Source organism: Coccidioides immitis (assembly GCF_000149335.2).
Source record: "Coccidioides immitis RS genomic scaffold supercont3.6, whole genome shotgun sequence".
Taxonomy (NCBI): Eukaryota; Fungi; Ascomycota; class Eurotiomycetes; order Onygenales; family Onygenaceae; genus Coccidioides; species Coccidioides immitis.
The window spans coordinates 2747670-2775172 of record NW_004504312.1 but is presented as its reverse complement, the minus strand read 5'-3'; the positions used below and the strand labels follow the sequence as shown (position 1 = coordinate 2775172).

The following is a 27503-nucleotide window of genomic DNA, read 5'->3' as shown; positions in this document are numbered from 1 at the left end:
TGGCGAACTTTGGACCTGGATGGGGGGTGTACAGGCGAATATTCTCCGTACAGCAGATGATGAAATGATGTCCTTGTTTTCTCTGAAGGTAACATGAAAGAAATATATATGGATATAAGATAGCATATAGCAAGAAAAAGGGAGAAGGCAAAGGGTATCGAGAGCATATATATACAGATACAAGTTACATGGCAGTACAAATTCACATCTTCACATTTCGTACTCCGTAATAATGGCCATATAGGAAGAAACAAAAAAAGACGATGCGTTCCCCAAAACTCCTCGAACAAAAAAGGTGCCGACAGCCGCTTGCTATCTCCCGGCTCTCTGGACGCGCAAGTCCACCAACTTCTCCATATCTCCCAGCCATTTCTTCTCGAATTCCTCCTCTGTGAACCTCTGTGCCGACTTCCTTGCCCGCATCCTCATCGCAACCTTCTCTTCATCCGGCAGTGCTAGTGCTGCTTCGAACGCAGCTGCATACTCGACTTCCGTTGTAGCCCTGAATCCAGTCGCACCCTCCTCCAAATCGATCACGATATCCATCTTCGGTCCACCCGAATCGTGCACGACGCTGATTAAGCCAGCCGCCTGGTACTCGACGACACCAATACCAAAATGCTCATTCCACATTGCGTTTGTGCCGATGGAGGCGTGGCGCAGATGCTCGAGGACGGTAGGCCAGGTAGCATCACAGATAAAGGTAGTGTTGTCGCGGATTTTGAGCTCGTGGGCGAGGAGGCGCAGGTTGTAGATATGAGTTTCGTCCGGACTGGATTGGCGGACGGAGCCGATGAGGATGAGCTTTGGTTCTGGCTTAGAGATGCAAGGGGAAGGCAGATCGGTTGAGGTATCCGAATGAGAATGTTTTATCCTGAGTTGTTTTAAGAAACGGGCATATGACCGTAGTATAAGGGCGTGATTTTTCTCCGGACGGAATTGGGCGATGTAGAGAATCGAGGGCTCTCGAGATTCGCGTTCGCTTGCTAGGTCAATTTTTATCCCCTCGAGATCCGATACTGCCACTGGAGGAAAGATAACTGTGGGTTCCTGGTACTGCTTTCTATTCTTCCTTGATGGGAGCCACAGAGCTTTTATATGCCCAGATGTCCAGGAAGAGTTGCACATGACAACGTCAATCGTACCTCCAACCCATCCGTACAGTTTCGCGAAAGCATGCCAGTACTTCCTTTTGACCATGCCTTTCCAACCTGTTCCGGCACCAGCATTTAGACCTCTTTGGCCGGTCTTATCATCAAGAGACTCCAGCATGTCCGTTGATATCGTTGGATAGTGGACATAGGCTCCCGTGGGGACAGACGGAAATAGGAAGTTGGAGAGTGCTAGCGCGAACGCGTAACCCATTGTATCAACGAAGACGTCTGGTACCAAATTCGTGAACGCATCGTATGCGAGAACCAAGGACCCCAGCGATTGTCCAAGAAGGGTAAAATGAGGATAAGTGTTGCTCAGAACATATTTCCGGGTCGATAGGTAGCAAAATACCACCGTAGGAGGGTGGAGTTGGATATTGAAACGTCTCTTTGGGCTGATGTGTTAGCGAATTTCAAAATGAAATGGACGTCTTTCGTAACGTACTTCAATATTTTTAAGCATAGTGGCCTTATCTACATCCTGATCACCGGTATATATGACGCAAATAGCTTTGGGCCACCTTTTCTGCGTTGCTCTGACTGCGGCCCAGAGGACTCGTTCTCCACCGCCACCCGCGTTGCTAGACTCACGTTCAGTAACTATGCCATCATCCCAAGGATAACATATCACCTTCTTACCAAAATGGGTGAAAAAACCCTACAACTCCGTCCCAGGCTGAGTCCTTGACCTTCCCATCAGTCGCGGTTTGGGACCCGTAGCTCTCAACTTTTTCCCAATCTGCATCTTCAGCTTTCGACTGCCTATTTCTTTGCGATTGATAATCCTCTTCTTCAACTCGAACTCTAGCACGTATCAGTTTCCGCTTTGCCTCTGTTCTCTTCTTGATACGGCAGCCGAGTCCTCGTAGCACAAGACGTATGGGATAGCCGGCTACAGTCGGAAAGATGACGGCGAGAGCAAGGAGTGAAACGAGAGTGGCGATCGTGGAGGAAATGAAAGCGAGCATTTCGAGCGATGGACAAACATGGAACACTCAGTTTATGAATTCATACTCAGCACCAGCTTCACCTTCGACCAGGCCGGGTAGAAGGTTCGTGTGATAAAAGACAAAAGGGAGAACCCGTTGGGCGGCTCACTGACAAAAGCCCAGGAGCTTATCTCGATCTTATCTCTTGTCACGTGAAGAAGCACCTTGTTTGCTATGTTTGCATAATCAGTTCCATCCCAAGAAAAGCGAGGAAACGATATATCGAGGAGAAAGTCGGAGCCAATTGACTCTCTTTTCGTCCACTCGCTGAAACTACTCACGTATATTCTCTTTCCTGGGGATTTCTTTGCGATGAGATCACTTTTCCGCTGTGCGCCCACGCCGTCCTTTTCTGGCGCATACCGATGCAGATCATACAGAGACCGCGTCCGTCACTTTCATTCTTCCCGGCCGAATCAAATCATAAACGAAACGGTCGTTTTGGCACATAATGCGTTGGAAAGCGTTCACTCTGTGACTGGCCTTCCCTGGGCAGTGTCAATTCCTCTCACAGCCGTCCTTGTCCGACTTACCATCGCAATGCCTTTCCAGATCTGGTCGTTATCACATTCCAGCAAAATGAAGAAGTTAAACCCATTGGTGGTTGGATGGGGTCGCTACTTCCAGGGTGCCGTCCTTACAAAAGCTGCTGTGAACAGGGCCTATATCAGCCCCAATGCGGCTGAAATTCAGTCCCAACTGCTACTTCGGAAAAAGACTAAGGAGCTCTACAAGAGGTGGAAGATACGACCGTGGACTCGATTTGCCCCTTTATTTCAGCTCCCGGTGTGGTTAACAATGATGGAGAGTATGCGTAGAATGGTTGGAATGACCGGTGGCCTACTGAGCATCGTTCAGGGATGGTTAGAGAAACATCCGGAGGCGCCCAATGTTCCCATGGTTCCATCTCTATATACTGAAGGCGCATTGTGGTTCCCTGATCTTCTTGCCGCTGATCCTTATTGTGCGCTTCCGGTAATTCTATCTGCGGCCGTGTTTACCAACGTGACATGGGGATGGAAGATAAAAAAGCGTGAAGACATTCCTAAGTTGCCCACTCGGAAAGAGAGAATAGCAGCTCATACAATGAGAGTTTTGAAGCGAGCTTTCCAAGCTTCAGCTCTGTTCCTATGTCCGGTTATGATCGCGTCAGAAGTCCCTGCCGGAATGTTGATATACTGGATCTCTAGTACCCTCTTTGCGACGGCACAGACGAAAGCTCTACCGAAAATAATCAGTACAAAGTCAATACCGGCTCCATGCAAGGAGAAAGCCGTTGCAGTCGTAATCGGAGGGGAAGTAAAAACTCAACTTTCCGGATTTGAAAACCTGGGTGAAAAACCGACGAAAATCAAGACTTTTACAGGCCGCTGATTATCGTTTTGTTTTGGTCCATATCTGGAGAAATGACCAATCGGATCATAATTCCTTGGAGCCCTCTAAGACGACAAATGGCCAGCCCTGCGGGTTATCAGTGCCATGGAGAAAAGAATCCTTCGATTTTCCCTTCCTGAGGGGGTCTAAGCCATAGGGTGGAGTCGACTTATGGCTGATAGTCCAATAACATGATCCAAGGAGAGCTCCTCATCGGCAATTGCTCCTGTAGGAATCCAAACGGCAATGAGAAATGTATATGCTGATCACCAACATTTGGTCGCCGCACCGATCATGCGATTCGCATAAAACCGGAGCAGTTTACGGTTCATTGCAGAAAAGCTTTTACCTTCTTGGGCCGCCGCAAATGAATATATGGACTAGCTCATTGAAAAAGAGCTGAGTTCGGATACGTTGTGTGTAAATAATGATGCAGACATAACATATCTTTGGAAAGGGGTATAAACTACTCTAGAGAATTCCAGATTACAATTAGCAGCTCTCCAAAGCCTCTGACGATCACCCTGCAAATCCTTGGCCATGAGACCACGTTCTTAAACCCCAAATTTCGGAAAAAATGAGATGAATGATGCCAACATTTTCCCTTGGGTATTCTTCTATGCTACGTATAAGAGAAAGACACAACCACATTCAAGAAAAAGCCCCCAAAACCACGCTTTAAAAGGCACGGACGCGGGTATTTGGGCGTCACGGAAGGGCTAAGTAAAGCCATTGAGAGGAGAAAAATAGAAATCAATTACGTCGCGTCGGGACTTTGGCCCGCATTGAAAAGTGAGTAGTGACTGCAAGAGAAATCACTTCATGCAAAAGAAAAGTCACGTAATCGAATCCCGTCAAAGTTTAGCAGGTATTTCGTGGGTGGAGGAGCTGGCTTCTGTATTGATCGTCACAGCACCGGTATCTTCACTCTCGCCGAAGAAAATTACTTCAACAGTAAGGTCGTCACTGGTAAATCGTTAGGCAAAATTTGCATTTCCTGATATTAGGACTCGAAGGGCATACCGATATCTTCTCGAATAAGGACTGGGAAGGGTGAGCAGTGCGCACACCGTGTCCTTATCCTTTCCTCCAAGGGCATTTCTAACCAAATGGGTCGCCGCGTTCTTGTCCTCAACTACAAAGCGGTTTTCATTTTGAGGGATGTTATATTGCATTTGACGGAATGGTGCACGCTGTCCAGTTGCATCGTCACGCGAAGGCTTTTCAATTGGCAACTGGTCCACTGAACTCCACCAACTCTGAAGCCAGCTTTTAACACCATCTTTACCTTGTGCGCTTGCACGCTGCTGTTCGATCCATTGACCGACAAGCCCAATGACTTCTTCGTTGCTAAGCATTTCCCATAGCCCATCCGATGCCAATACGAGGAAATCTCCTTTCTGAGGCTCAATCTTAGTTGACGTTACGACAGGTTCCGCCGTAACGTAGGGTGGTGTCTTCAAATATTGATGTGGTGTACGTCCGAAAAAGTGACGCTTGATCTTGTCTTGAGTGTCTCGCTTCCATTTGTAGAATGCGTCGCCAAAAGCACGAGTAGGCTCGAGGTTGCCCAACACGCGTCCATTGCGCACAACATTATCTTCTCCAGGGTGCTCTCGACGTAGTCGCTGAGCCTCAGACACCGTAGATCCCGTCTGGTCTTCGGAGAGGGGAGTAGCAGTCCATTTCCCGTTTGGCGTTCTGCGACCTAAAACTGCTCTGGAATCTCCAGTACAAGCAACATGCAGCAATTTGGAGCTGCTATCATAGAAGGCTAGGAGAGCACATGAACCGGAGAGTGCAGGCGCTAGAAGTTCTGCAGCAACTCTTTTTGAATTGGCCTTTAAGACTCTATCCACGCTCTTGTGCACAATTTCATTGTCGAGATTGACGAAACCCCTTTTTATAGCAGCATCGATGGCTTCGGGAGAAGGATACGGGAAACCTGACTTGGAGGAGGCAGCTTTGTAGGTGGAATTTAGTTCACGTGTCACAAAAGAGATCAAAGCTTGCCTAAGCTTTGCAGAGGTAGTCCAGCCGCTACAATTTGTTAGCTCAACTAGTCCCACTCTCGGCCAGTCTCAATGTATTAGCACGTACGAATGGCCATCGAAGACACCCCAAAACATCCAATCACTCGATGATCCATCCGCTGTAGAAGAGACAACGATCTTTTCGGCATGATCATCTTCAATCGGGTCATTGCTAGGAAGTTGAACGACATCATACCGAACGACACCCTTTCCGCGGCCAACCAGGTATGATTCTTCGTTTCTGCGAAGCTTCTCGGTTGCTTGTTCCGGAGTTAACATTCCTACCACTCTATTGCCGGTCTCGCTCGTTTGTTTCGAGACGGGTTGTTCGCTGACCGAGGTGGCCGTATATTGCTGGTCCTCCACAACGAGTGAACTGTCCGACTGAAATGTCGGATTGTCGCCTGCTACTGCCGAAGTATGATGGCCTGCCGTGCCTGAATAGACACCGTTTGTATTTTGCTGGAAGAGTGAAGGAGTCGCATTTAAAGCTGCAGTAGGTGCAAGCTCCTGTTGATTCGAATTGCCCTTGTATGCATACCAGGCGCCAGATGCCACGAGTGTCGAAATGAAAGCTAAAGAAAAGTTACGGAAAAACATTGATGACTGTAGTACCGCCGGTATGAAGGTAGCGGTGGACCGGGAGGAAAATGCGACTCGAGACGTCAGTGCATGATTGCTCGAGAAGAGCGGAGCTGGGGGAGGGCCAGCAACCCTCCGCACAGGATGGAACCGGGCTGTACGGAAGGCCTGGATTGCCGCTCGACGCATCGAGGTGGCGGATATCAACCCAAACTGAGAAAAGCAGACAATGCAAGGGCCTTTTGCTCAGTGTAGGAAGATCCCTTACTGAGGCTATCCGGGGTCTTTTGCGGTGACAACGGCGGCAGGCAACGCTAAGCCTAAAACTCTATCCGCCTCCCACGTGATCTGTAGCCGCCTGCGATAAGGCTTATCTCTCGGCCAAAGCCATCCCATTTGTCTCGCAATTCATAGCTTGTCTGTCTCGTTTTACCCTCTTTCCCTGAACCACGAGACATGTCTTTCAGGGCTTTCAAGAGACTACAGAAGCAGCGCGAACTTGAACAGCAGAAAGCTGAGCAAGACAATGCATCTGACGATGATTCACAGGACCTGAAGCCATCCACCTCGAAATTCAACGCCTTTGACCTCTTGGAAACCGAAGGAGCGGATGAGCAGCAATCAGACATTGAGGAGGCGCCTTTAGAGGCTAAACCAGAGCCGGCACCTACGCCAAAGACTGGCGGAAGCAAGAAGAAGAAGCAGAAAAAGCAAAAGGGAAAAAAAGGCACAGTCACGAAGGACGTTAGACCCTCCGGCTCAGCTACACCCAAGCATGAAGATCTCGACGATATCGATCGAGCCTTGCAAGAACTCTCTACGAAGAATGCTGGAGAAGGACCGGATAATCTTGCCGACAGACAATCACGAATTGCGAACGATGAAACCGAAAACATGCTTTGTGCGCTGCTGGCGGTTGATTCCAAAAGGCTGAATGCGATGAATGAAATGAAGAGACTGTTTGGCAATGCTGCTGTAGAAAGTAGACATTCAAATGGTGGACAACAGTTTCCAGCTCGCAGGCGGGAGAGAAATCGGCAGGCGCTTGACTTGGGCAGAGCGTTAACTGGGAGGTTCAGCCCCGCGAGTCGAGGGCAGGATCTCTCCGGAACGACTCTTCGGAAAAATGTGCTCATGCAAGGTAAAGACGAATGGCCCCGAGCAAACAGTGGTGGTCTTGGGATGGAGGTTGTAGAAAAACGGCCTTCTGGAGTGACTGAATATAAGTTTGTTCATAACGCAGCATACGTTGATGCTCAAAGTCAATTTGACATGTGTGTGCAGTCAATGCAAGCGGAGAGAATGATAGAGCACCTGCAATTTAATCGTGAGTTTCTTATACTTTCTGGGCCTACGTGCGGGCTTAATACTAACGCCTTTGAAGCATACCACATATCTACCTTGCTACAAGTATCAGAGATCGCCAAACACCAAGGCGATCATGCTGTCTCCGGCGACCTGTTAGAAAGGGCATTGTTTAATATTGGCCGGTCCGTCCAGTCGTCCTTCGCCTCTTGCATAAAAGAAGGGAAGGCAAGGCTGGACTTTAATCTGAAAGAGAACCGCGAGCTTTGGCTTGCTGGGTGGAGGTATATCATAAACCTAGGGATGAAGGGCACATGGAAAACTGCGTACGAGTGGGCAAAGCTTCTTCTGAGCCTGGATGACGAAGATCCGTATTGTGTGAGCTTGACGATTGATCAGATTGCAATAAAAGCCAGAGAGCATGAACACTTCATCCAACTCTGCTCGCATCCTACGTTCAAAGGTCGCTGGGAATTATTCCCAAATATTCAGTGCTCCCTAGCTCTGGCGCATTTCCAAAAGGGAAATGCAAAGGAGTCGAGAGCGCAACTCCGTTTCGCCATGTCCCGATACCCATGGGTGTTTTGTCGGCTTGTTCAGGAACTAAATGTTAACTCCGTACCGAAGTCCATCTGGGGAGCGCAAGCTCCCGACGATGCTTTTAGGTTGTTAACCGAGCTGTACATCAACCGTGCCAAGGATATATGGAACACGCCAGAAGCAATATCTCTTCTAGTGGAAGTAGCCGGCAACATTAGCGCTCCGGAACCCGCAGCAAAGGCTCCAGAAATATCGTTGAACGTCGCCCGTCATATCATTCTCTCTGATATCCCAGCGGTCACAACACACCTGCCAAGGACCTTCACAACCAGGCATATTTCAGCGTCCGATCCATTACCGCCGAATGGGTTACCTGAAGGACAATCTGCCTCTTCATGGTTCTTCGATGCTGTGCGAAATGCAATTGGCCTCGATAACGCCGAACACCTCCGTGGCGGATTTGCACCTCCAGGGGGAGATGACTCAGGCTCCGAGGATGCTGAATGGCCTGAAGGAAGCGAAGAAGGTACCGTTACATACCTTCTGGATGAGGGTTGGCAAGAACTCTGTCAATTCTTGGATGTCCACGGTATCGACCCGGGTAACTGGCAGATTGACCGAGATCGTACGCCTTTAGCCTCCTGGGTCGAAACATTGCGCCGGCTCGACCCGGAACCACAGAACTTTTTTATGCAGTTTGCAGCCACGACATCGAACGCAGATATCATGCTTGAATTATTGAGAGAAGAACTAGCGCGGCAAACTGAGGAGGGCTGATTTGACTTTGTTCCAGATAACAGCACTGTGTCACTCTCTAGGGCTGTTTGATGGCTGCTTTTACAGGGTACAGGCTTGCCCGTGAAATTAATAGAAGTGAGGAACGGATAATGCTGTCAATAGAGCTGGAAAATATAATATAAAATAAAATAAAATAAATAATTGCATTGCCCGCTTTTGCTGCACCATTACAGAACACATATGGCTTGGCAACTTGTGAAAAGCCTGTGATCTCACAGCCTTTCTTCATTCAGTACTTCAGCTTGTTATAGGAATACAGCATCTCATAGACAAGCTGAGCAACCTCCCTCTGTTAAATTGTCTTACGGAAGAAATATTTATTAGTCAAATTATCTCAGAGTAATAGTCTCTGTTTATTTAGACTGTAGAATATTTAGACTGTAGAGATTTTGTGGACAGTCAGTATTGGGTGATCTGAATGTATTAATATGGAAGAGCATTCAGTAGTAAGACATGTAGACTCAGAATAAGTATGAGATTATATATGATCTCTAAAAGCAGAAATATATTACTGTATATTAATCAGTCAGAATTATTATATTAAGATAATCAAGAGAGCTTGTATGCATCCTTCATTCTCAGAAATCTTTTTGTGAACTCAGCAGTAAGCTTAATTACAAGATAAGAATATTTACTCTCTAGATCTCTAACAAGAGTAAACTATAAATATTAATAGTGAAGCTTCAGCAAGGCCTGTGATCAATTCGTCATATATCTGATAAGTTGGCAGAAGAGAATTACTTGAATATACAGTTAGCTGATCAGAAACAATATCTCTGCTATTGCCAGAAGTACACAGCACAACTTCACAAGATTCTGAACATATATAGTTATCTTCTTTCATTTCTGATGGCTGGGGCGCTTTTTATCAGTGATGAGTTTCAATAACTGGGAAACTGTCAGTTCAGTACCATCACTGGATGGTAAGCCAAGTCTGCTCACATTCTGAGAATTTTGATGATTATCTCATTGATTCTCTTGCCACAAGCTGGTACCATTTCCAGAATGTCTCAAGAAAGCTGAGGCACTTGATCCCTCAACATCTTCCATTCTTTCCTCAATGCCAGTCACACACCCAGCTGAGGAAATCTTTCAGGGACTGTATGGTGAGATCCTCATATGCTTGAACAAGATCCTGACCAACAAACTTGCAGTACCTGCAGTGACAGACAATTAGTTAGCTCACAGAGCTTAGATAGAGCAATGGTTCAAAAAGTACTTACTGCTCCCAATGCTCTTTGGCCCAGTTGACTTTCTCCTGGGTCCTTGGGCTGTACCGTCACTATTGAAGACAGGATGGGTTGAGGTTGTCTTCCTCTTCAAGGTAGTGCTCTGGCAGATGCTCCTCCTTATTGCAGAGCCAGTCACCATCATCCTTCAGTGCATCAGCTAGGTCTCTAAGGAGCCAGGAACAGTCACCCTCCAGCACATCAGGTAGGCCATCTTTGCCTTCATCACAAACAGAGGTACAATCTGTTTCATTGCCTCCATCATCTGAGAAGCATTCGTCATCTACACTGACATCCGCACCACTTATTGAAGCGAGAGGGTCATCCTCTGCACCAGAGATGGCCATCCTGTCAGCTGCCTTGGGAAAGATGTAGACAGTGTGGAAGAGAGAGATTGATCACAGAGTGAGCATCAAAGGCCTGGTCAAAAAGCAATGGGTATAGCTGGTTGCTATGATCCAAAGAAAACAGTGAGGACAGAATAAAATATCCCAGTGAGAGAAGAAAAGAAATGGCCACCAGCAGACCATGGTGAGGCCTGACTGATGAGCAAAAGGGCACCATTCTTGTTGCCCCCCTTTTGCTCACATTTTGCCTACGAGCCAGGGTGTATCATGATGTAGCCGCTGGGTGAGCGGACGAGGGTACAGGCCACGGCAGATCGCGGTGACCGTGGCCAGGCAGGAAGAAAGGGATGCAACACCATTTCCAGCTTGCGGAAAGTACAATGTTGAGAGAGTGCCCAGGGGTGAAGCAGGGTGACTGGTGGAGCATCAAAGAGGTCGATCGGTTCGTGGATCGCGAGGTGTGGTGCGTGGATGGTACCTGGGAGAGTGCGTGGAGAGAAGCTTTGGCGAGTTGAGGGCCGAAAGCAGCCCCAGAACTGGCCAGTTTTGGCCGCCAGCTCGCCGGATGTCGAAGAGAGAAGTAAAACGACTGCTCCGTAGACAAAACAAACAAATATACCCCGTACTCCGTAGGGGATTTCAGAATAGGAGAAAACATGCTGTTCATCAACGGGTATTCTCGGCGCAATATGAAGAACGGGCGTTTTCTGGGCTGCTGCGTGGATGTCGGCAGGCCAATGGCGCCGGCCAGCTCACGGCCGGGTGTTTTGTTGGTCTCGTTCGCAGTTCGCTATTCAGCCCCATAGGGTCGGATTAAGGTTTTCCATGACGCCAATTAGCCCGCGGCAGAAAACTTTATCTGCACTGCATGCATTTTGGTTTTGTGGCGCCTCCTAGTTCCGCCATGTATCAGGTCGGCGAGGAGGGCAAAAAAAAAATTAACTTGGGATGTTACAGAATTCCAAGCTTTTACAGGGAAGAATTTTCTTTTCTTTTTGTTTTTCGTCTGAATTGGAAGCAATCTCAGAAAACTATGCCTTTCGTCCCCATGCGAGACACCCTTGTTTAAAGTCTCAGTTTTCCCCCCTCCCCTGAGAGTGTGGCTCGCAAGCCTTATAAGAAGCACGTCCGTTATATACATCCAAACACAAGGAGGGGCAACGATGGAGGAAGTGCTCACGAACTCGGTACCCTTGACGTTTCGGGAGGCAGCATCAGGCATCCTTGGATCAATATCTTTGGCTTGTTGGATATTTCTCCTAGTTCGTTCCCCCTTTTCTTGATACGGAGTAATCGCCCGTGGGATTTGGAACCTTGCTCTCTAACCGATATGGCAACCACTAGGTCCCACAATTGATAGAAAACTACAGATGCGGGAGCGCAGAAGCCATATCAATCACATTCCTTCTTGTATGGTTCCTAGGCGACTTGACAAACCTGATCGGCGCGCTGTGGGCTCACTTGGTCCCCGTCGTCATCGCCATTGCGGTCTACTTTTGCATAGCAGACGGCGTCCTGATAAGCCAGTGCGTCTACTATAATATTCAGAATGCACGCAGAGCTGCTCGCTACCGCCGCTTATCGAGCACAGTTTCTGACACCCCTGATCCGACTACGCCCCTGCTGAGCCGACGGATGAGTGAAAACACGGGCCTTCCCGGGTCGCGGCGAAGATCGTCTGCCTCATTGCGACGAATGAGTAGCCACCGCTCTGCGGTCCAACGGAGAGATTCGTTGGCAAAGATTTTGGAGGAGACGGAACCAAGAAGCGTTTGGCTGAAGAATATATCCAGCGTTTTGGGAATCTGCGCGACGGGTGTCGTAGGCTGGGCTATTGCGTGGCAAACGGGGGTGTGGAAACCCGTTGCGCAAACTGGACCTGAACGTTCTGGAGAAGTTGCGCTAGGAGCGACAATTTTGGGATATATCAGTGCGATTTGCTATTTAGGGTATGCCGTCTTTCCCGCCCTCTTCCCGAGACATACCACGCTGACTGCAAATAGTGCGAGAATTCCACAAATTATTAAGAATTACAGGGAGAAATCCTGTGAAGGTAAAACAGTTTACATTTTTAAGTACTCTTTTACAAGCTGTCGCTAATGTGCAACAGGGCTTTCATTATTATTTTTTTTATTCTCTTTGTTAGGCAACGCATCATATGGCGCAGGGGTGAGTTGACATCGCTTCCGCCTTCGAAACCAATGCAAACTGACGTATGAGTTAGATTTTGTTTCATTCAACCGAAAAGGAATATTTCATCACCAATCTCCCGTGGCTTATCGGATCTCTAGGTACCATGGTGGAGGACGTCACAATTTTCGTGCAGTTCCGTATATATGCCAACCCCAATGGATCGTCGGCCATCGTATAATGCAAAGCGGGTTTCTCTTGATTCCTTTACCTTGTATATATGTGTATCATTAAAAAAAAAAGGCGGCATAGAAGGGAAACCAGCGACGGTGCACATTCACTTTTATTTGGCGATAGCGCTAGCTCATAACGACATGACATAAAAACAAGTAATCATATCATAATATGAAAATGTTGTGCTACCCGACAATTGGCCCTCTTATGATCCCCATCGGAAAATCGTAGCAGAACTGCCCGCATGCGCCCAAGACGTGCATCCCTTTTGGAATATTGTGTACAAGGAAAAAAACGAAGGTGCGCCGCTTAGTCGAAAAGGCCGAAACCCATGTCCTCGTCGGATTCTTCCTCTATACGAACGAAAAAGAAACATATTGTCAGCCACAATTCCAGGTAAATCGCCTAATATGACGATTCTATCGCCAGTCGCTTGCAAGGCGAAATTTCCTGTTTCACGTACCTTCCTCCTTCTTCTCCTCGGCGGCTGGTGCAGCTTCGGTGGGAGCAGCGCCACCAGCAGCGGCAGCGCCACCAGCAGCAGGAGCGGCAGCACCGGCGGAGCCGACGTTTGTTAGGATATCCTTAACATCCTTGCCCTCGAGAGCCTTTTTACATCCAGCAAGTTAGCCTCTATGTCGTTGTTCGAACGGTCCACGCGTTTGAATCCGTGTGTGTGTACCTTAGAGAAAAGAGAAGTCCAGATTGGTTCAACATCTTGCACGTTGGCAGCCTTCAAGAGGGCCTGAAGCTTGTCGGCCTAAAAAATTCGTAGAGAAGAAAAAAAAAAAACAATCAGTCTCTTGCAACAAAAAAGGAACGAAACCAGCAGGTTTCGCCCTTGGTGGCTGATCGAAAGGTGGGATTCTGGCAATTATCATCGTACCGAGATCTCGACACCGTCATCCGCGAGGATCAAGGCGGCATAGGAAACAGCGAGCTCAGGGTTAGACATTTTGAAGATGATATCCGACGTGGAGATGGGATACGAAAATGGAGGCGGAAGACGTCGTTGGGGAAGAGGTTGTCGACTGTTCGATCTTCAAGTGCTGTTTGATTTTCTTAATAATCGCCCAGTGTGTGCAAAAGCGACCCTCGCTTAATCCGCGCCGGAGGGTGGCCCGTGCGCTGCCCCGATAGCGTCATGTGTCTTTGACTTCTTGGGCGCTCGCCCCGCCGCCCTGATAGGAGCTTCGAGAAGCATATCATCAAACTGCATTCCCCCATTGCTCTTCATTTTCGGCTTTCACCTGCTCTTCTTGCCTTCTTGGCCAGGCTAGGATTTGTGGACAGCCCATCCGGTTCATCAGGTAGAGCAGCACAATATGGACTCCCCTGCTGTTACTGTGCCGCTGGATCCCCAGGAACAGCCAATCCTGGATCAGTTGTTGCTCATCCGGGATGCTTTACTTCTCCTAAAACAGGACAAATCCACCTATATCAAGTCCCAAGATGTTCTCCCCTATTATGATAGAGTCATTGAGCAAGTCCAGCTGCTGAACAGTATCCGTTCAGGTAGAGGGGAGAGTAAAGAACATAATAGAGGTGTGCCAAACGGCCTTATACCAATGCTCCTGGATTACCATGTCTGACCAGTCAATCGCACAGTGGATAATGTCTTGGATGACTGCTTTCAACTTATTTCTCTTTTGTTTCTCACTGTCGGCAGGAATAATGAAGCTCCTGCAACGTAAGTACTTCCCTCTGGATCTCTTATGTGTATGACTCTATAGCTGACAGCGGAGATAAATTGAAGCTATTCAATGGCTTCAACAATTAAGGTGAGCAACTTTAACCCTATTTATGCCGCTATCTTGGCTAATCTGCTGGCTCAGCGGCTGCTCGATCATCTTAAAGAGGCTGCTTTCTACAGCCAAAAGGATCTCGATTCCATAGCAAAAACTCTCAGAAAAATGGGAGAAACTGTGGAGAGGGGTAAAGAAACATACTCTCCACAACTTGTCGCGCTTCTGCGGACTCGATTGGATAATTGCGAGAAACAGTTGGCAGAATTACAACATGAACTTTGCTTCCTCTCCGCTCAATTGGCTCCCACGCATGAAACTCTTGTTTCAATATTAAGATCTACCGCTGCTGCTAATACGCGGTCCAATGTAAGTTTCAAAGAATACTTCCGTCTACATGGAAGCTTTCTGGGAATCGATAAAGCTGATGCCAAGCTGGGTTGCAGTTTTCGTCATCCGAGGTTATAGGCTTCAAAGAAAGATTGAACGAAATTAAGGCAGGTATGAAAGATGGAAACTTTCTCGCATCTGATGGGTCTATCCCTGAAGGCCAGGAGATTGTAAAAACCCTTTTGGACAGATGTTTAAAATGGGTGGATATTGTATTGGATCGGTATCAAACTCCTTACCACTCATGGTTTATTCCCTAGCTAATTCCCATTTCAGGCAAGGAAAGATTGATGAACGCTTCAAAGATCAGTACGATAAGCTAGTAGAGATTAGGAACCAACTTGACCGGCTTGCGATGACCCAAGCATGGTCCTTAAGAGAAACTGATCTTTATATGTTCCAGAGAAAACTCAATCACATAGACGAGTGTCGTGTCAACGGCAATTTTTTGGATGTATCTGGCCAACCAGCCGATCTTCATGCGCAAAGGGTAACGCTGGAGCCATGCCTTGCACGTTCCAATGAGAGAAAGCTAATGATGTCCTAGACTTTACTTTATCTGATTCGACGAAGCTATGCGTTGATATACGGCCTTCTTATTTCTTCTGAACCAGTATCAGAAGCGCTCCTACCGATATATAACCAGCTCCAGACCCTTAGGAAATGCCTCATGGAAGTCAAAGAATCTGGCGGAGTTTCTAACTCGAGAGAACTATACCCATATAGCATGAAGGTAAAACAGTGATTCGCGCGGAAATTTGCGAACTTTGGATGCTGATTCTCTTTTTAGCTAAATTCAATTGATAACATGCGGGTGGATGGCAAATTTTACATAGGATCTGACCTTCCAGAAGGTCAAGGCAGCGTTAACGAACTACTCGCCCAATGTTACGATCTCTGTTATGAATTACGGGCTGCAGCTGAAGAAGAGAACTCGGCGAAGCCGAACGACTTATCATAATCTAACACTCGAAGGGATGCTACCTTTAGGATTAATTTGAAAGCAGCTATCTTCTGGCCTCGAGTATTTTTGTCTCGGCTCCCGCATGCTAGCTTGGATATGGCAATGTATTCTACGATGGACCATAATCTATCAAGATAAGACTCCCATGTTTTGGTAATGCAAATCGAGAGCATCTGTAAGCCTCAGACTCGCCTACCCATGTACCAAATGGGTTTGGATCGGCTATTCTCAGGCGCGACGGGCGAGGGAAGTCGTTTTGATCAGGGCCTCAATCCTGATGCACCCGAATTGCCCGTTGGGCTCCAACGAGGCTGACTCATCGGCCAAGGCGGCACTGGACTAAGATTATTGAGTGTTATGCATCATGCAGCCAATCAGAGGTGAGATAAAAAACCAATTGGTAATGGCCGTACGGAGGACAAAAGTATGTAAGATGAGAGCTTCGGGCTCAAATTGCTCAGACCATTCTCTCGTCACACCGCGAGTAATTCCGGGCTGATTCAAGATGATGTGGAGGCATAGCGCAGGCACAGCTCGGGCTGTAAGTTGAAAGTCACAAGTCGCCAATTGCTGTTTCTAACCAACATTCCCAGATTGCCCAATGTTCTCCCTTCCGCCGATATCGCAGCTTTGCGACGGAGGCCACCACCCCCGCCAGACCGCAGGTTCCCAGTCGTTCACCCCCTTATCCTAAGATTCTGAACAAATTAAACGAAGTCCGACGAGTTCTGGGGTCAGAGAGGCCCCTCACCCTTGCTGAGAAAGTCGTCTATTCTCATCTTGACAATGTGGAGGAGTCACTCCTCACGGGCACTCAGAATGGGAAGAGCATTCGTGGTCAAGCCAATCTGAAGCTTAAGCCGGATCGAGTGGCGATGCAAGATGCCTCTGCACAAATGGCTCTGCTTCAATTCATGTCCTGCGGGCTTCCTTCGACCGCGGTTCCCGCCAGCATTCATTGTGACCACATGATCGTCGGCCAGAAGGGTGCGGACGTTGACCTTCCAGCCTCAATTCAGGGAAATAAGGAGGTCTTCGATTTCTTAGAATCCGCGGCCAAGAGATATGGTATTGAGTTCTGGCCCCCAGGCGCTGGCATTATTCATCAGACTGTGCTGGAGAATTACGCTTCTCCGGGACTGTTCATGCTGGGGACTGACAGTCACACTCCTAATGGTGGTGGATTGGGCGCAATTGCCATTGGCGTCGGTGGAGCAGACGCTGTGGACGCACTTGTGGATGCGCCGTGGGAACTGAAGGCCCCAAAGGTCCTCGGTGTAAAGCTGGAGGGAGCCCTGAGCGGCTGGACAGCTCCTAAGGATATTATTCTTCACCTTGCCGGGAAACTAACAGTCAGGGGGGGAACTGGATATATCATTGAGTATTATGGACCTGGTGTGGAGACCCTCAGCTGCACAGGAATGGCTACAATTTGCAACATGGGCGCTGAAGTCGGAGCTACTACCTCGATTTTCCCATTCTCTCCCAGCATGGTCCCCTACCTCAGAGCGACCAACCGAGCAGACATTGCCGAGACTGCCTCCGAGATCGCATCGTCTGGCCCTAATAATTTACTTCGAGCAGATCCTAAGGCCGAATATGATCAACACATCACAATTGATCTCTCTACACTTGAGCCTCACATTAACGGCCCCTTTACCCCGGATCTTTCGGTTCCTCTTTCGTCCTTTGCAGAGACGGTGCGCAAGAATAACTGGCCAGAAACCTTTGGAGCTGGATTAATCGGAAGTTGCACTAATAGTTCTTACGAAGACATGACCCGTGCGGAAGATCTTGTTAAACAAGCTTCCAAGGCTGGTCTTCGTCCAAAGGCCGACTTCTTTATCACTCCTGGCAGCGAGCAGATTCGCGCAACCTTGGATCGTGATCAGACTCTGAATACATTTTCGTCAGCCGGCGGTACCGTCCTTGCGAATGCGTGTGGCCCTTGCATTGGCCAGTGGAAGCGAACAGATGGCGTGAAAAAGGGCGAGACCAATGCTATTTTCACGTCATACAACAGAAATTTCCGCGGCCGTAACGACGGAAACCCTGGAACAATGAATTTCCTTGCTTCCCCTGAGGTTGTGACAGCCCTATCCTATGCAGGCAGCACCACTTTCAATCCTATGACCGACAGTCTCAGCACTCCAGATGGTACATCTTTCAAATTCAGCCCTCCTAAGGGCTCGGATCTTCCCAAGGCTGGTTTTGAATCCGGAAATCCTGACTTCCAGCCCTCTGTGGCTGTTCCTGATCCCTCCTGCGAAGTTGTCATCTCCCCAACCTCCGACCGCCTTGCAGTTTTGGAACCTTTTGCTCCCTTCCCTAAGAGTGAGCTCAACTCACTACGTGTCCTTTACAAAGTCAAAGGACAGTGCACCACGGACACAATCTCTGCGGCCGGTCCCTGGCTCAAGTACAAGGGACATCTCCCCAACATCTCCGCCAACACATTGATTGGCGCAGTCAACGCCGCCACGGGCGAAACCAACGTAGCCTACGATATGGATGGCAAGACCTACTCCATTCCAGATCTTGCAAGCAGATGGAAAGGCCAAGGGATCGAATGGCTCGTCATCGCTGAGGATAACTACGGTGAAGGTAGTGCTCGAGAGCACGCCGCCTTGCAGCCGCGCTACTTGGGTGGCCGTATCATTGTGGCCAAGAGCTTTGCCCGCATCCACGAAACCAATCTGAAGAAACAGGGTGTTGTCCCACTAACTTTCGCGGATAAGGCTGATTACGACAAGATTGACGCTTGCGACTCCGTCGACACGGTTGGCTTGTACGATCTACTGCAAAACGGTGGACAGGGAGAAGTCAAGTTGAGGGTCACCAAGAGGAATGGAGAGGTCATGGATATCGCCGTGAAGCACACCCTGAGCAAGGATCAGTGTGGCTTCATTCTTGCAGGCAGCGCACTGAACCTTTTGGCCGCTCAGGCGAGATCGTAAAGGTTTTGTTCGGGTGAAGGTAAACTCACTGGTAGACGCCATTTCTACGTCGCTTGTTCGGAGTTTCGGGTTGGCATAAATTGTTTCGGTTATGGTGTATAGATCCTGCTTGTAGTTATATAAGGCGTTTATACCCTTCTATGTTACTAGATAAAGGTGTAGAAAAGTTTGGGCCTAATAGTGAAACGCATTTAATAAAAATAACTACAGAACCGCGTTCGAAGCTGCATATTTACTTCGTATATTTGTTCTATAGAGTGGTCATCGAAAACGAGCATCTACTTTGACCGTCTAACCTACTCCTGCTCCTTGATGGCTTGGCTCACAGCTTGCTCCAGTGTCGCCATTTGTGGTTCCCCGATAATTTCGTTATCCCTCTTCTCGTATAGCGTTCCTCCTTCCGTCCAAATGCGCCTCAAAGTCAGGACAGTAGCCCTGCCAGGCGGACCATTCTTCCAAGCATCCTCTTCTAACTTGCGTAGCTCATCAAGTGGAGTATATGTAACGTTACCCCATCCCTGGCCACCGGTTTGGCGCTCGAATTCATGAAGAATTTCCGCAGGTGTCGTGGTGAAAGAGTTGACCTTCAGCGCACGGTTTCTGGCTGCCGTTGGGTGGAGGAGCGCAGCGACCACGAGCTTACCAACACTGGCAGCGATTGTTAGCTCTTTGCTCAGTTATACATAAATCAGAGCCAGACATACTCATCCATGGTTGTCAGGCTGATCCTACCATTGCCGTCGCCTAGCAAATCCGCTCTTCTCTCTTTCACCCTGAATGCTCCACCCCTGATGTCCGGCAATCCCGGGCCCAGATAGAGGTCAGAGAATGGGCCGGTGACGACATACGTATGTACTAATCTATCTTTCACTTCGTTTAATGCTGCCCTCACTTTGAGTTTCTGCTGGTGGGGCTTCTCATGCGCAGAGGCTGGTGAGTACTCAATGTCCGTCCCGTATTCTGATGGGAAAAACCATTTTACGGACGAAGAAGGGGAGGCGGCAAGGTGAATTAGAGGAATCTGGGAGGCGAGAACATCACGGCCAAGCGCACTCACGACAGTGTCAACACCTTTTTATGCGAAATGTGTCAGTATTTAAATGGATGTTGTCGCACGGCATAGATCTTGTGTGACTACACGGCCGGGCACGGGAGTGAAGTTATTGATCCAACGCACCTTGATAAGCAGCACGGACATCATTTTCACTGTTGACATCGCCAGTAATGATACGAATGCCTTGAGCCTTAAGAGGTTCGAATAATCCTGGTTTCTTTTCGAGATTCGATGCGGAGGTAAACACCGCGATAGACTCAAAGTTCGACTTTGCCGCAACCACGGCATTTAGAATCCTGGAACCAATGAGGCCGCTCGCACCGAGGAGTAGGAGATTCCGCGCCTTGAGCTGCGGAGCGTCTGATTCTTGAGCCATGTTTCAATGAGTATTAGATCGACTTAAAAGCTCCTGTTCTGAACTTCAGCCAAATACCAACCTGTGTGGTTTAAGTCTATGCAGGTGGGTAATTGCGGGGTTAAACTTTTAATCCTAGAAAGCGTGGATGGAGGGACGATGTTGGGGACTCTAAGAGGACACCCGTCGGGTAGCAGCTTTGATATCTTTTGCAATGGGTTTGAAGGATCCCGTGGACATTAACTAGATTTATGCATATTTCTAGATCGCGCTATAGCGGAATGCTAATGAAGAACATGTTTCGGTTTTCAGGCGGGATCATCATATAACAGTCGAAGGCAATTCGGTCATTTGGTAGTATGAGCTCTATCTAACTCGGGAGGCTAAACATCATGGGCCAATTGGAATTTCGGTGAGGTGGAAATGTAGACATGATATAACAAGAATAATGGGGTGGGCTTAAAGGAGGATGGTGCTAGAAGGGCGAAAAATGCAGACTGGGGGTAACATTGGGATTCGTTCGCATCAGAGTCAAAAAATGTTAAAGACTTTCATCAAAATGGCCGATGGATCATTGGAAGAATCGGCGCACAATCATCTGTTTCTCGGGTTTGACGATTGATAGAACCTGCTCCGCGTTCACATTGGTTGACGCAACGAGTTGCTTCACCGAAGCAACAATTCTATTGGCAACTGCACCTTGAATACTCTCAGCATCAAGTGCCTGAACAACGTAGGTGAATGCCTTTTCAGCATTTGCGAAGACGGCCGGGTTTCGTCTAAGAAGAAAGCAAGTCAGCGAGTGTAAGAATACAGGACGAAGAGAGGGGGAACGTACTGATCAATCAACTGTGCAAGGAAGGAATAGCCATAAGGAGCTGCCTCCTCGTCGTTTAGAATTGGGAGTGTGTTGATCCAATTCTCGGCCACTTCCTGTGGGTTCTGCACTTTGCTGGCATTGAAATGTAGAATTTTGGCAATGCTGGCGCAAGCATTTTCTGTAGCAAACACATGGTCCTCGGCTCTAGCTTCTCTGTGCTGTGTTACTTGGAATAGAGTTGGGATACTGGCGGCTACGAATTCGCTCCATGCGATACCACCTTTTTGAGCTGCAATTCCAACACCATATGAAGCAGCCTGTCTGTTGGCTGCGTTGTCGTCTCGCATTCCATTTATCAATGGCTGTATGATGTGATCTTTGTAGTTCCAAGACCGCTCGCCGCAGAATTCGAGGACGTCGTCGATCACACAAAGAGCCCATTGTCTCTGAGTTGGTTCAGAGGTCACAACAAAGGCGTCATAGAAGGGAAGGATGCGTTCCCAGGCCGGTAAAAATGATGCGCCGTGATTTTTGAAGATTGTATGGAAAGCTTTGTTCATGTCACTCAGCAGATTTTGGTCCTCTTCGGCTTCGTAGTCAAATGAAAGCGTCTCGTCGTCCCCTTCCTCAGCTTCAGCCCTGTCTTCCATACGCTTCTTCACACGGATCTGATAGTCCTCGAGCGTTGATCTAGTGGCCTCAATAAACGCCTGCATGTGATCCTGCGTCAAACTATTCTTGCCAGCAATCTCCACAGATTCATAGAAACACTGGAACATCTCCGCTAAGGTATCAACTGCAGGTTCTGCACTGAGGCACTCAATAATTTTCTCAGCAGTTTTGGACCATAACTGGAAAAACTCTGGTGAACGGTCGCCATGGGCCTTCTTATATGAATTCAACAAATGGGGAATAAGTTTGGCACAAGAAACCCTGACAGGATCGTGGAAGAAGAATGCAAGGCCGGGTATCGCAATCTTTTCAAGCGGTTCGACAACGTATGGCTCAAAAGCGGCTTCAAGGACTTGGGCGTATATGGTGATCAGGTCAATTGCCATATTCTTGTCTTCAAGGACACTGGTTTTAATCCCAATAACTTTATCCTTCAGTGGGAGTAGATCCCATTTTCCATCCTGCTCGACTTCCTGAATTTGCGTCTCATCATCGAGGATTTGGACATCCGCCTTTGCAGCAGCGACTTGAAGGAGAGGCGGCATAACGCCAGGAAGATATGGAATAAAATCGGGACCTAGGACACGGCACATGCGACCCCAGCAGTGGAGGAGGTAGGATGACTGTGGATCATCCGCATCAGTTATATTTTGCTGGATATGGGCAAGTAATTGAGCCAGCGTCAAGGCATCTTGGCCCATCTTTTCCTTGCCAACAGCTAATGCGATCAACGTAGCACATTCCATAGCCTTGGCTCGGATTTCCCGGTACTCCTTAGACTGTTCTTCCCTTAGAACATTAAACAACATTGGCATAAGTCTGTCGTAGTAATTGGCAAATGTGCTTTCCGCCGAGTCAGCGATGGTGGCTATTGTGCAGAGAGCCTGCCCCTGAACAAACTTCTTCGGACTTTGAAGCAGTTGGACGAGATGTCCTAGCAACTGTTCAAGATATGGCTCCAGAATAGCGGGCTCCGCCTCCTCGCAGAAGTTGACCAGAGCAGCTGCGGCGTGGGCTTGGACTCGTGGGTGTTCCGACATCAAAGAAGGGATGAGGCAACCAAGAACCACTGAATGATACTTCTCTTGCATAGTACCAGCGAAATCAGTGCTCATTTGTCCTAGAGCATTGCAGCCTGCAAATTTCACGCGAGGATGCTGGTCCTGTAGAGTTGGAACAACAAGCGCAAGAACTTGATCCAGCTCACCGACCATCAGATCACCACAGCCCTCTGAAATAGCGGAGATAGCCATCAGGGCGGCATGTCTATCGCGCCATGAGGAGGATGAAATCATTCTTGGCACCCAGCTGAACGTTGGAGGAAGAATAACCTGTCCGCCTAGTTTATTGGCAAGTCGATCCATGCATTGCTCGCCAGCAACATGATTCTTGTCGCTCTCTTCAAGATCAAGCTTTTTATTGTTGTTAGTAAGGCGAAACCAATGATAATTAAGAAACTCACATTTTCTGAAGCCCCCCATTCGGACGCATCATCATCATCGAGACCAACATCAGTCATCAAACTAAGGCATTGAGTCACCATATCCTGCGCATAGTTCGCGTCCTTCTTGCACATTGTTGGTGCATAATCAGCAAATGTTGCCAGAAGCTCCAGTGCATTTTGCCTGACTTGGTCTGAAAGTTCCTTGTCGCTAATCACACTTATACTGAACTTAACCAGGTTATTGAAAAGTGGTTTGAACATCCTGGGACAAATCTCGGCAATATCTATGAGGGCTATGAAAGCCTTAGACAGCTCCTCACTTTCATCTGCTTCTTTAAGTGGAGGGAGAATATTCAAAAGATCGGGCACCAAAGAAAAGAATTTAGGCTGAGACTTTTTATGTAGGGAGCCGAAGAAAGATGCAAACGCTTCCATCGCAGAGATTCGGACCTTCCGTGCGTCGTTAGCAAGCCATATTTTGGGGGAGATATATTGGCATACGTACCGAAATGTGCTCATCTTTGAATCCTTTCGAGAATACACCTAGGACAGTCTCTTCGTGCTGCTTCTCAATGATTTGTGGTGTGGTGGAGAATATGCGGAACGCCGATTCGCGAAGGCCCGTATCAGAAGATTGGCTTGCTTGGAAGAGAACACCAAGCAGCTCTGGCCATGGCTCTCCTATACCCCAGAATACCATCAGATACTTGTCTTCAGAACGAATATTATCCTCCCCACTTCGAATGCTCATTCATACCGCTCTCAGAGTACTGTTCGGCGATAGCTGCCACCGCATCTCCAACTTTATTACGCACACTAGATACTGTTTCACCGTTTAATGCTTGCAGCAATTTCTGACGAATGGCCAATCTCTGTTCTGGCACCAGGGTGAAGAATAATCTCCTTGTATCAGCCGAATTCGGATCCTTTACCGATCGTCCCGCTATCCGTCGAAAAAGAACTGCTGCAAAAGACCGTGTCTAGCGACAGCGGAAGCTATGTTAGCATAAACTATCCTGACTTAGGAAAGAAAAAAATCGGTGCAGAAGGGCACAACGAAGAATGACGCGGGTTACCCCGCTCTCTCCCATCACATACGTTTGTATCCTCCGCAGCTTGTAATTGTTCTGCCAGCCCCATAAGCAAGAAATCCGGGCGTGCCTGAACCCACTCATTATTCAACTGCTCCTCAGCTTGTGTGCGCACGAGATTGTCGGCTGTTGAAAGGCCCAACAGCAACTGCGATAAAGCAGTGTGGATCTCTTGTGGTAAGATTGACATCTTGTCCACTCTAATGAACTTTCCCAGAGATACAAAAACTAATTAGCTGTAAAATGAGAGGGGTGAGGGAGCAGGGCAGCGCGCGCTATACGTGGTAGTGAATACACCAAGACTGCGGCGCGCCCAACCGTGTCAAAGGGAAGAAACAGCTAACAATGCCAGGAGAAAAGAAACAATATGTTTGATAATGAAATTCAAGACAACGAAAACACAACAAGAGTGTACATTCAGCCACTGCAGCTCAGCTTGAGAAACAGAGAGACAATATGTGAGAGGTTGTTTCACAGCAAAGCTCTCAAAAGTGGGATGGACGATAAGTGATAGGTAGGTTTGAATATTTGTTTGAAAAAAGTTTAGGGTGCTGAACCCCAGGTTTCGCGCTATTCCCCAATGGTCCCTAGTGTGTTTGCTTTGTTTGGCTGGTGACTGTTAAAAGTCCAGATCCATGGCAGTTTTCAGGTGCACATAGATAGTAAATCTCAGCATTGAATCATCTCTTCGACATTACTGACACATTGTTGGATCTACAAGAGCTCTATGTGACAACATGCTTGGCTTCAAATCAATCGATTCAGGCGCTGGCTCTAAAGTCATGGGAGAGATGTATAGGGTATTAGAAAAAAACATACTGATATGTAAAGGGGGAAAGGTCTATGAAATCAAGAATCGATTGGATGAGCACCATCCAATAATTTGTATCAACTTAGACAGCCTCAATTATCATCTCTTTCCACCCGCCCGACTCAAGACAAACACACCCAAAATAACCGCGGCAAGAGTTACAATTGCGCCCGGTAAAATCAGCTCGTTGGGAACACCTGCTATTAGCTGTTGCTCCGCTGACGATTGTGTAAGAGTCTGAGAAAGGCTCTTTTGAGGGCGGGCTTGGTCCGTGCTTTGCTCTTCTTCCTCCGGTATGGGTGATCTCGTCACTGGTTCTGGGGGCGCCTGCGTGGTGGCCTGTTGGGGTTCCTGAGCGATCACCGGGGGGCTTTCCGGGTCATGAACAAAGAGGTCCACTTTATCCCGACCAGCTTTTCTAGCTTGCACGATGGCATCAAGGAGGTCTTGGTCTGTTGTGATGGAGACAGTGTCACCTTCATTATCCAAATAACTCAGGGCGTACCCGCTGTTGCTAAGTTTGCCGTCCTCCACAACGGCCTCCCCGCCAACAGCTTCAACTTCGGATCCAAGTTTACTCGAAACGTTAGCAGCCAGCTCAGCAACACCGGCGGACGCAATGACCTGAAGTCGGTGGACGCGGCCGCTCGGAGCCTTGAATTTGAATGGGAATGGAGAATCGTCGTTCGCAAGGTGCCGTGTGTCCAATAATTCAGAAGTAGCATCTTCGCCGTGGTGTGACGCGGATTCGTGTGGGAGAACACTATCTCCACGATCTCTTGGATCGGTGCTGAGGATAGATCGACGAGGGTTCTGGCTATGGCCACCCCCCGAGACCATAGAATCAGATTCCTGGTCCATTGAGAGCCAGAATTTGTTCCAGGCTGGCCCTTCATTCTCGTTTGTTTGCATAGTATTGATCTGGGAAGGTCGTAAGCTGGGGAGCGTCTGAAGAATATATTCACAAAATACACACCTGCTCTAGTGTGGCGTATGTCAGTTTGAGCACATCAACCATGCCAACGATCTCTCCTGATTCATTCATGACAGGGAGGTTCAAATAGTGTCCATCTAGAGCATGTGTCAGTATACAGCGTTAACAATTGCACAAAGCAATTCACATACAATGCATTTTCCGAAGGGCAGCTTGGATGCTCATGTCAGTGGGCGCAAAGTCAGGGTGAGGGGTCATAACCCTCACAACGCTGCAGGTAGCTGGGTCCAATCCAGGGGCAATGACTCGCAATACAACATCTTTGCTTGTAAAGATTCCGGTGATCGATCCTTGATCTTGCACCAAAAGAGCTGTAGTATGATGCTCCCTCATCAAAGCGGCTGCGTCTTTCACTGATGTTCTTACGGAGACAGTAATTGGGGGCAGCCCATTCAAGACGGACTCAAGGGTAGGCCCAGACATTTTCTGCCGCAACGCCTCCACATACTGTATAATTTGCTGAGGCTGAGACGAGCCCAATTCAGACTGTACACCTTCCAAAGCATCATACAACTTGCGAGAGGAGCTGTATGCCCGTTCAAGCTTCTCCATAGCATCATAAAAACACTTGGTAATATCCAAAATACCAGAAATATCCTGATTTTCGTCCATAACGGGCAAGTGGCGGAAGCCTTTCCGAACCATCAAATCCAGGGCGTCGGTCGCACTGGTATCGGTCCGGGCACATAGCGGGTTTTTGGTCATGATCTCGGCAATTGTAACGTCTCTCGCTCTAATGCCGGCTCCAACAACGCGGAACGCCAAATCCTTAGCGGTAAATATACCAGCAATGCGGTCATCATCGTCAGTTACTAGAACGCAATCCTCGCGTTTGGCAGCCATCAATTGTGCGGCCTCTGCTACCGTGGTATTTGGTTTAATCTGAAGCGCCTGGCTAGGCTTCAGGGCGAGAACGGTTCCAGGGGGTGCTTTGCGAGTCGATCGAGCTCTAGCGGGGTTATATCTTTTCTTATTAAGGTCCGCTTCCATCTTTTTCCTAATAGCCTGTTTGATGTTATCAGCGATATAGACTCGATGGCGGAAACACAATTACCCAGGGAGTAGGTAAATTGGATCCATTAGGAGGTGAGATACGGGCGAATCGAAAAGTACCTCGTCTCGCTTTGATTGTTTTTGCCTGCTAACACTCAATGTGGAACTTCCAACATCCGATGGCATGCTCTGCGTGCTTGAATGTTCGACCTTGCGAGGTATACCGGACGGAGCACCCTCAAAGGGGAGCTGGCCGCGACCCATGGTTCGATTTCGCATTGTACCTGTGGACGACATACTGGGAAAGGGGAGTCGTCACTGCGGAAGTATGTAGCAATTAGTTAACAGAGAAGATAGCGTGGTCGTGCCTCTTCGATAGGTGAAGACAGGCGTGAGAGGCTCCGTCGGCTGAGAAACGTCTGATCTCTCGAAAATCCCCGAGCGGGCAACAACAGGTCAGGTGGTGCCATCCACTCCAGCGGTCCTCCTGCTTTTGTT

General features: G+C 48.2%; 12 protein-coding genes across 12 annotated transcripts; 5 read left to right on the top strand and 7 right to left on the bottom strand.

The window, feature by feature from the left end:
- Positions 1–90: 90 nt before the first annotated feature.
- Positions 91–2190, bottom strand: CIMG_04024 (alpha-1,2-mannosyltransferase). Its single transcript, XM_001244582.2, has 3 exons — positions 1794–2190; positions 1600–1735; positions 91–1542 (listed from the first exon to the last, which is right to left on the bottom strand). The coding sequence occupies exons 1-3, from the start codon at positions 2120–2122 to the stop codon at positions 313–315; spliced, it is 1695 nt and encodes a 564-aa protein (XP_001244583.1). The 5' UTR covers positions 2123–2190; the 3' UTR covers positions 91–312.
- Positions 2191–2455: 265 nt separating this feature from the next.
- On the top strand, positions 2456–3517 carry CIMG_04023 (membrane insertase COX18; the record flags this gene model as incomplete). The annotated part of the gene is made up of 1 exon (XM_001244581.2): positions 2456–3517. One exon carries the CDS (start codon positions 2456–2458, stop codon positions 3515–3517), a length of 1062 nt encoding a protein of 353 aa, XP_001244582.2.
- A 573-nt stretch (positions 3518–4090) lies between these two features.
- On the bottom strand, positions 4091–6387 carry CIMG_04022 (phophatase 2C family protein). Its single transcript, XM_001244580.2, has 3 exons — positions 5618–6387; positions 4541–5557; positions 4091–4483 (listed from the first exon to the last, which is right to left on the bottom strand). The coding sequence occupies exons 1-3, from the start codon at positions 6319–6321 to the stop codon at positions 4372–4374; spliced, it is 1833 nt and encodes a 610-aa protein (XP_001244581.2). The 5' UTR covers positions 6322–6387; the 3' UTR covers positions 4091–4371.
- Positions 6388–6567: 180 nt separating this feature from the next.
- On the top strand, positions 6568–8924 carry CIMG_04021 (Nulp1-pending protein). Its single transcript, XM_001244579.2, has 2 exons — positions 6568–7459; positions 7517–8924. The coding sequence occupies exons 1-2, from the start codon at positions 6589–6591 to the stop codon at positions 8752–8754; spliced, it is 2109 nt and encodes a 702-aa protein (XP_001244580.1). The 5' UTR covers positions 6568–6588; the 3' UTR covers positions 8755–8924.
- A 1133-nt stretch (positions 8925–10057) lies between these two features.
- CIMG_04020 (uncharacterized protein) lies at positions 10058–10351 on the bottom strand (the record flags this gene model as incomplete). The annotated part of the gene is made up of 1 exon (XM_001244578.1): positions 10058–10351. The coding sequence occupies one exon, from the start codon at positions 10349–10351 to the stop codon at positions 10058–10060; it is 294 nt and encodes a 97-aa protein (XP_001244579.1).
- A 982-nt stretch (positions 10352–11333) lies between these two features.
- CIMG_04019 (vacuolar membrane PQ loop repeat protein) lies at positions 11334–12881 on the top strand. The gene is made up of 5 exons (XM_001244577.2): positions 11334–11613; positions 11696–12300; positions 12355–12404; positions 12462–12520; positions 12576–12881. Exons 1-5 carry the CDS (start codon positions 11515–11517, stop codon positions 12720–12722), a joined length of 960 nt encoding a protein of 319 aa, XP_001244578.2. The 5' UTR covers positions 11334–11514; the 3' UTR covers positions 12723–12881.
- CIMG_04018 (60S acidic ribosomal protein P1) lies at positions 12797–13767 on the bottom strand. Its single transcript, XM_001244576.2, has 4 exons — positions 13602–13767; positions 13398–13475; positions 13179–13323; positions 12797–13068 (listed from the first exon to the last, which is right to left on the bottom strand). The coding sequence occupies exons 1-4, from the start codon at positions 13668–13670 to the stop codon at positions 13025–13027; spliced, it is 336 nt and encodes a 111-aa protein (XP_001244577.1). The 5' UTR covers positions 13671–13767; the 3' UTR covers positions 12797–13024.
- Positions 13768–13892: 125 nt separating this feature from the next.
- On the top strand, positions 13893–15889 carry CIMG_04017 (uncharacterized protein). The gene is made up of 8 exons (XM_001244575.2): positions 13893–14260; positions 14324–14405; positions 14472–14496; positions 14551–14829; positions 14907–15073; positions 15127–15340; positions 15398–15583; positions 15641–15889. Exons 1-8 carry the CDS (start codon positions 14041–14043, stop codon positions 15809–15811), a joined length of 1344 nt encoding a protein of 447 aa, XP_001244576.1. The 5' UTR covers positions 13893–14040; the 3' UTR covers positions 15812–15889.
- A 415-nt stretch (positions 15890–16304) lies between these two features.
- On the top strand, positions 16305–18975 carry CIMG_04016 (aconitate hydratase, mitochondrial). Its single transcript, XM_001244574.2, has 2 exons — positions 16305–16355; positions 16408–18975. The coding sequence occupies exons 1-2, from the start codon at positions 16320–16322 to the stop codon at positions 18769–18771; spliced, it is 2400 nt and encodes a 799-aa protein (XP_001244575.2). The 5' UTR covers positions 16305–16319; the 3' UTR covers positions 18772–18975.
- A 14-nt stretch (positions 18976–18989) lies between these two features.
- Positions 18990–20252, bottom strand: CIMG_04015 (isoflavone reductase). Its single transcript, XM_001244573.2, has 3 exons — positions 19949–20252; positions 19476–19842; positions 18990–19419 (listed from the first exon to the last, which is right to left on the bottom strand). The coding sequence occupies exons 1-3, from the start codon at positions 20199–20201 to the stop codon at positions 19068–19070; spliced, it is 972 nt and encodes a 323-aa protein (XP_001244574.1). The 5' UTR covers positions 20202–20252; the 3' UTR covers positions 18990–19067.
- A 234-nt stretch (positions 20253–20486) lies between these two features.
- Positions 20487–24701, bottom strand: CIMG_04014 (importin beta-3 subunit). The gene is made up of 6 exons (XM_001244572.2): positions 24215–24701; positions 23874–24096; positions 23622–23797; positions 23135–23566; positions 21019–23084; positions 20487–20959 (listed from the first exon to the last, which is right to left on the bottom strand). Exons 1-6 carry the CDS (start codon positions 24395–24397, stop codon positions 20752–20754), a joined length of 3288 nt encoding a protein of 1095 aa, XP_001244573.1. The 5' UTR covers positions 24398–24701; the 3' UTR covers positions 20487–20751.
- Positions 24702–24921: 220 nt separating this feature from the next.
- Positions 24922–27382, bottom strand: CIMG_04013 (CBS/PB1 domain-containing protein). Its single transcript, XM_001244571.2, has 4 exons — positions 27126–27382; positions 26144–27017; positions 25995–26089; positions 24922–25939 (listed from the first exon to the last, which is right to left on the bottom strand). Exons 1-4 carry the CDS (start codon positions 27300–27302, stop codon positions 25118–25120), a joined length of 1968 nt encoding a protein of 655 aa, XP_001244572.1. The 5' UTR covers positions 27303–27382; the 3' UTR covers positions 24922–25117.
- Positions 27383–27503: the final 121 nt, after the last annotated feature.

Bases quoted from the DNA above. Each gene is read 5' to 3' on its own strand.
- CIMG_04024 (XM_001244582.2), bottom strand. From the start codon at position 2,122: ATGCTCGCTTTCATTTCCTCCACGATCGCCACTCTCGTTTCACTCCTT. The intron at 1,736-1,793 runs GTAAGAAGGTGA...ACGTGAGTCTAG, and splicing joins GGGTTTTTTCACCCATTTTG to CAACGCGGGTGGCGGTGGAG. The intron at 1,543-1,599 runs GTACGTTACGAA...ATCAGCCCAAAG, and splicing joins CTATGCTTAAAAATATTGAA to AGACGTTTCAATATCCAACT.
- CIMG_04022 (XM_001244580.2), bottom strand. From the start codon at position 6,321: ATGCGTCGAGCGGCAATCCAGGCCTTCCGTACAGCCCGGTTCCATCCT. The intron at 5,558-5,617 runs GTACGTGCTAAT...AACAAATTGTAG, and splicing joins GGTGTCTTCGATGGCCATTC to CGGCTGGACTACCTCTGCAA. The intron at 4,484-4,540 runs GTATGCCCTTCG...ACGATTTACCAG, and splicing joins CCTTATTCGAGAAGATATCG to TGACGACCTTACTGTTGAAG.
- CIMG_04021 (XM_001244579.2), top strand. From the start codon at position 6,589: ATGTCTTTCAGGGCTTTCAAGAGACTACAGAAGCAGCGCGAACTTGAA. The intron at 7,460-7,516 runs GTGAGTTTCTTA...ACGCCTTTGAAG, and splicing joins AGAGCACCTGCAATTTAATC to CATACCACATATCTACCTTG.
- CIMG_04019 (XM_001244577.2), top strand. From the start codon at position 11,515: ATGGAGGAAGTGCTCACGAACTCGGTACCCTTGACGTTTCGGGAGGCA. The intron at 12,301-12,354 runs GTATGCCGTCTT...GACTGCAAATAG, and splicing joins AGTGCGATTTGCTATTTAGG to TGCGAGAATTCCACAAATTA. The intron at 12,521-12,575 runs GTGAGTTGACAT...CGTATGAGTTAG, and splicing joins ACGCATCATATGGCGCAGGG to ATTTTGTTTCATTCAACCGA.
- CIMG_04018 (XM_001244576.2), bottom strand. From the start codon at position 13,670: ATGTCTAACCCTGAGCTCGCTGTTTCCTATGCCGCCTTGATCCTCGCG. The intron at 13,476-13,601 runs GTACGATGATAA...CGAATTTTTTAG, and splicing joins ATGACGGTGTCGAGATCTCG to GCCGACAAGCTTCAGGCCCT. The intron at 13,069-13,178 runs GTACGTGAAACA...TCGTTCGTATAG, and splicing joins CGAGGAGAAGAAGGAGGAAG to AGGAAGAATCCGACGAGGAC.
- CIMG_04017 (XM_001244575.2), top strand. From the start codon at position 14,041: ATGGACTCCCCTGCTGTTACTGTGCCGCTGGATCCCCAGGAACAGCCA. The intron at 15,074-15,126 runs GTATCAAACTCC...TTCCCATTTCAG, and splicing joins GTGGATATTGTATTGGATCG to GCAAGGAAAGATTGATGAAC. The intron at 15,584-15,640 runs GTAAAACAGTGA...TTCTCTTTTTAG, and splicing joins TATACCCATATAGCATGAAG to CTAAATTCAATTGATAACAT.
- CIMG_04016 (XM_001244574.2), top strand. From the start codon at position 16,320: ATGATGTGGAGGCATAGCGCAGGCACAGCTCGGGCT. The intron at 16,356-16,407 runs GTAAGTTGAAAG...CAACATTCCCAG, and splicing joins GCGCAGGCACAGCTCGGGCT to ATTGCCCAATGTTCTCCCTT.
- CIMG_04015 (XM_001244573.2), bottom strand. From the start codon at position 20,201: ATGGCTCAAGAATCAGACGCTCCGCAGCTCAAGGCGCGGAATCTCCTA. The intron at 19,843-19,948 runs GTGCGTTGGATC...TCGCATAAAAAG, and splicing joins TGTCCGTGCTGCTTATCAAG to GTGTTGACACTGTCGTGAGT. The intron at 19,420-19,475 runs GTATGTCTGGCT...AATCGCTGCCAG, and splicing joins AGCCTGACAACCATGGATGA to TGTTGGTAAGCTCGTGGTCG.
- CIMG_04014 (XM_001244572.2), bottom strand. From the start codon at position 24,397: ATGTCAATCTTACCACAAGAGATCCACACTGCTTTATCGCAGTTGCTG. The intron at 23,798-23,873 runs GTATGAATGAGC...TCTGGGGTATAG, and splicing joins CGAACAGTACTCTGAGAGCG to GAGAGCCATGGCCAGAGCTG. The intron at 23,085-23,134 runs GTGAGTTTCTTA...AACAATAAAAAG, and splicing joins AATGGGGGGCTTCAGAAAAT to CTTGATCTTGAAGAGAGCGA.
- CIMG_04013 (XM_001244571.2), bottom strand. From the start codon at position 27,302: ATGTCGTCCACAGGTACAATGCGAAATCGAACCATGGGTCGCGGCCAG. The intron at 26,090-26,143 runs GTATGTGAATTG...CACATGCTCTAG, and splicing joins TGCCCTTCGGAAAATGCATT to ATGGACACTATTTGAACCTC. The intron at 25,940-25,994 runs GTGTGTATTTTG...CGACCTTCCCAG, and splicing joins CATACGCCACACTAGAGCAG to ATCAATACTATGCAAACAAA.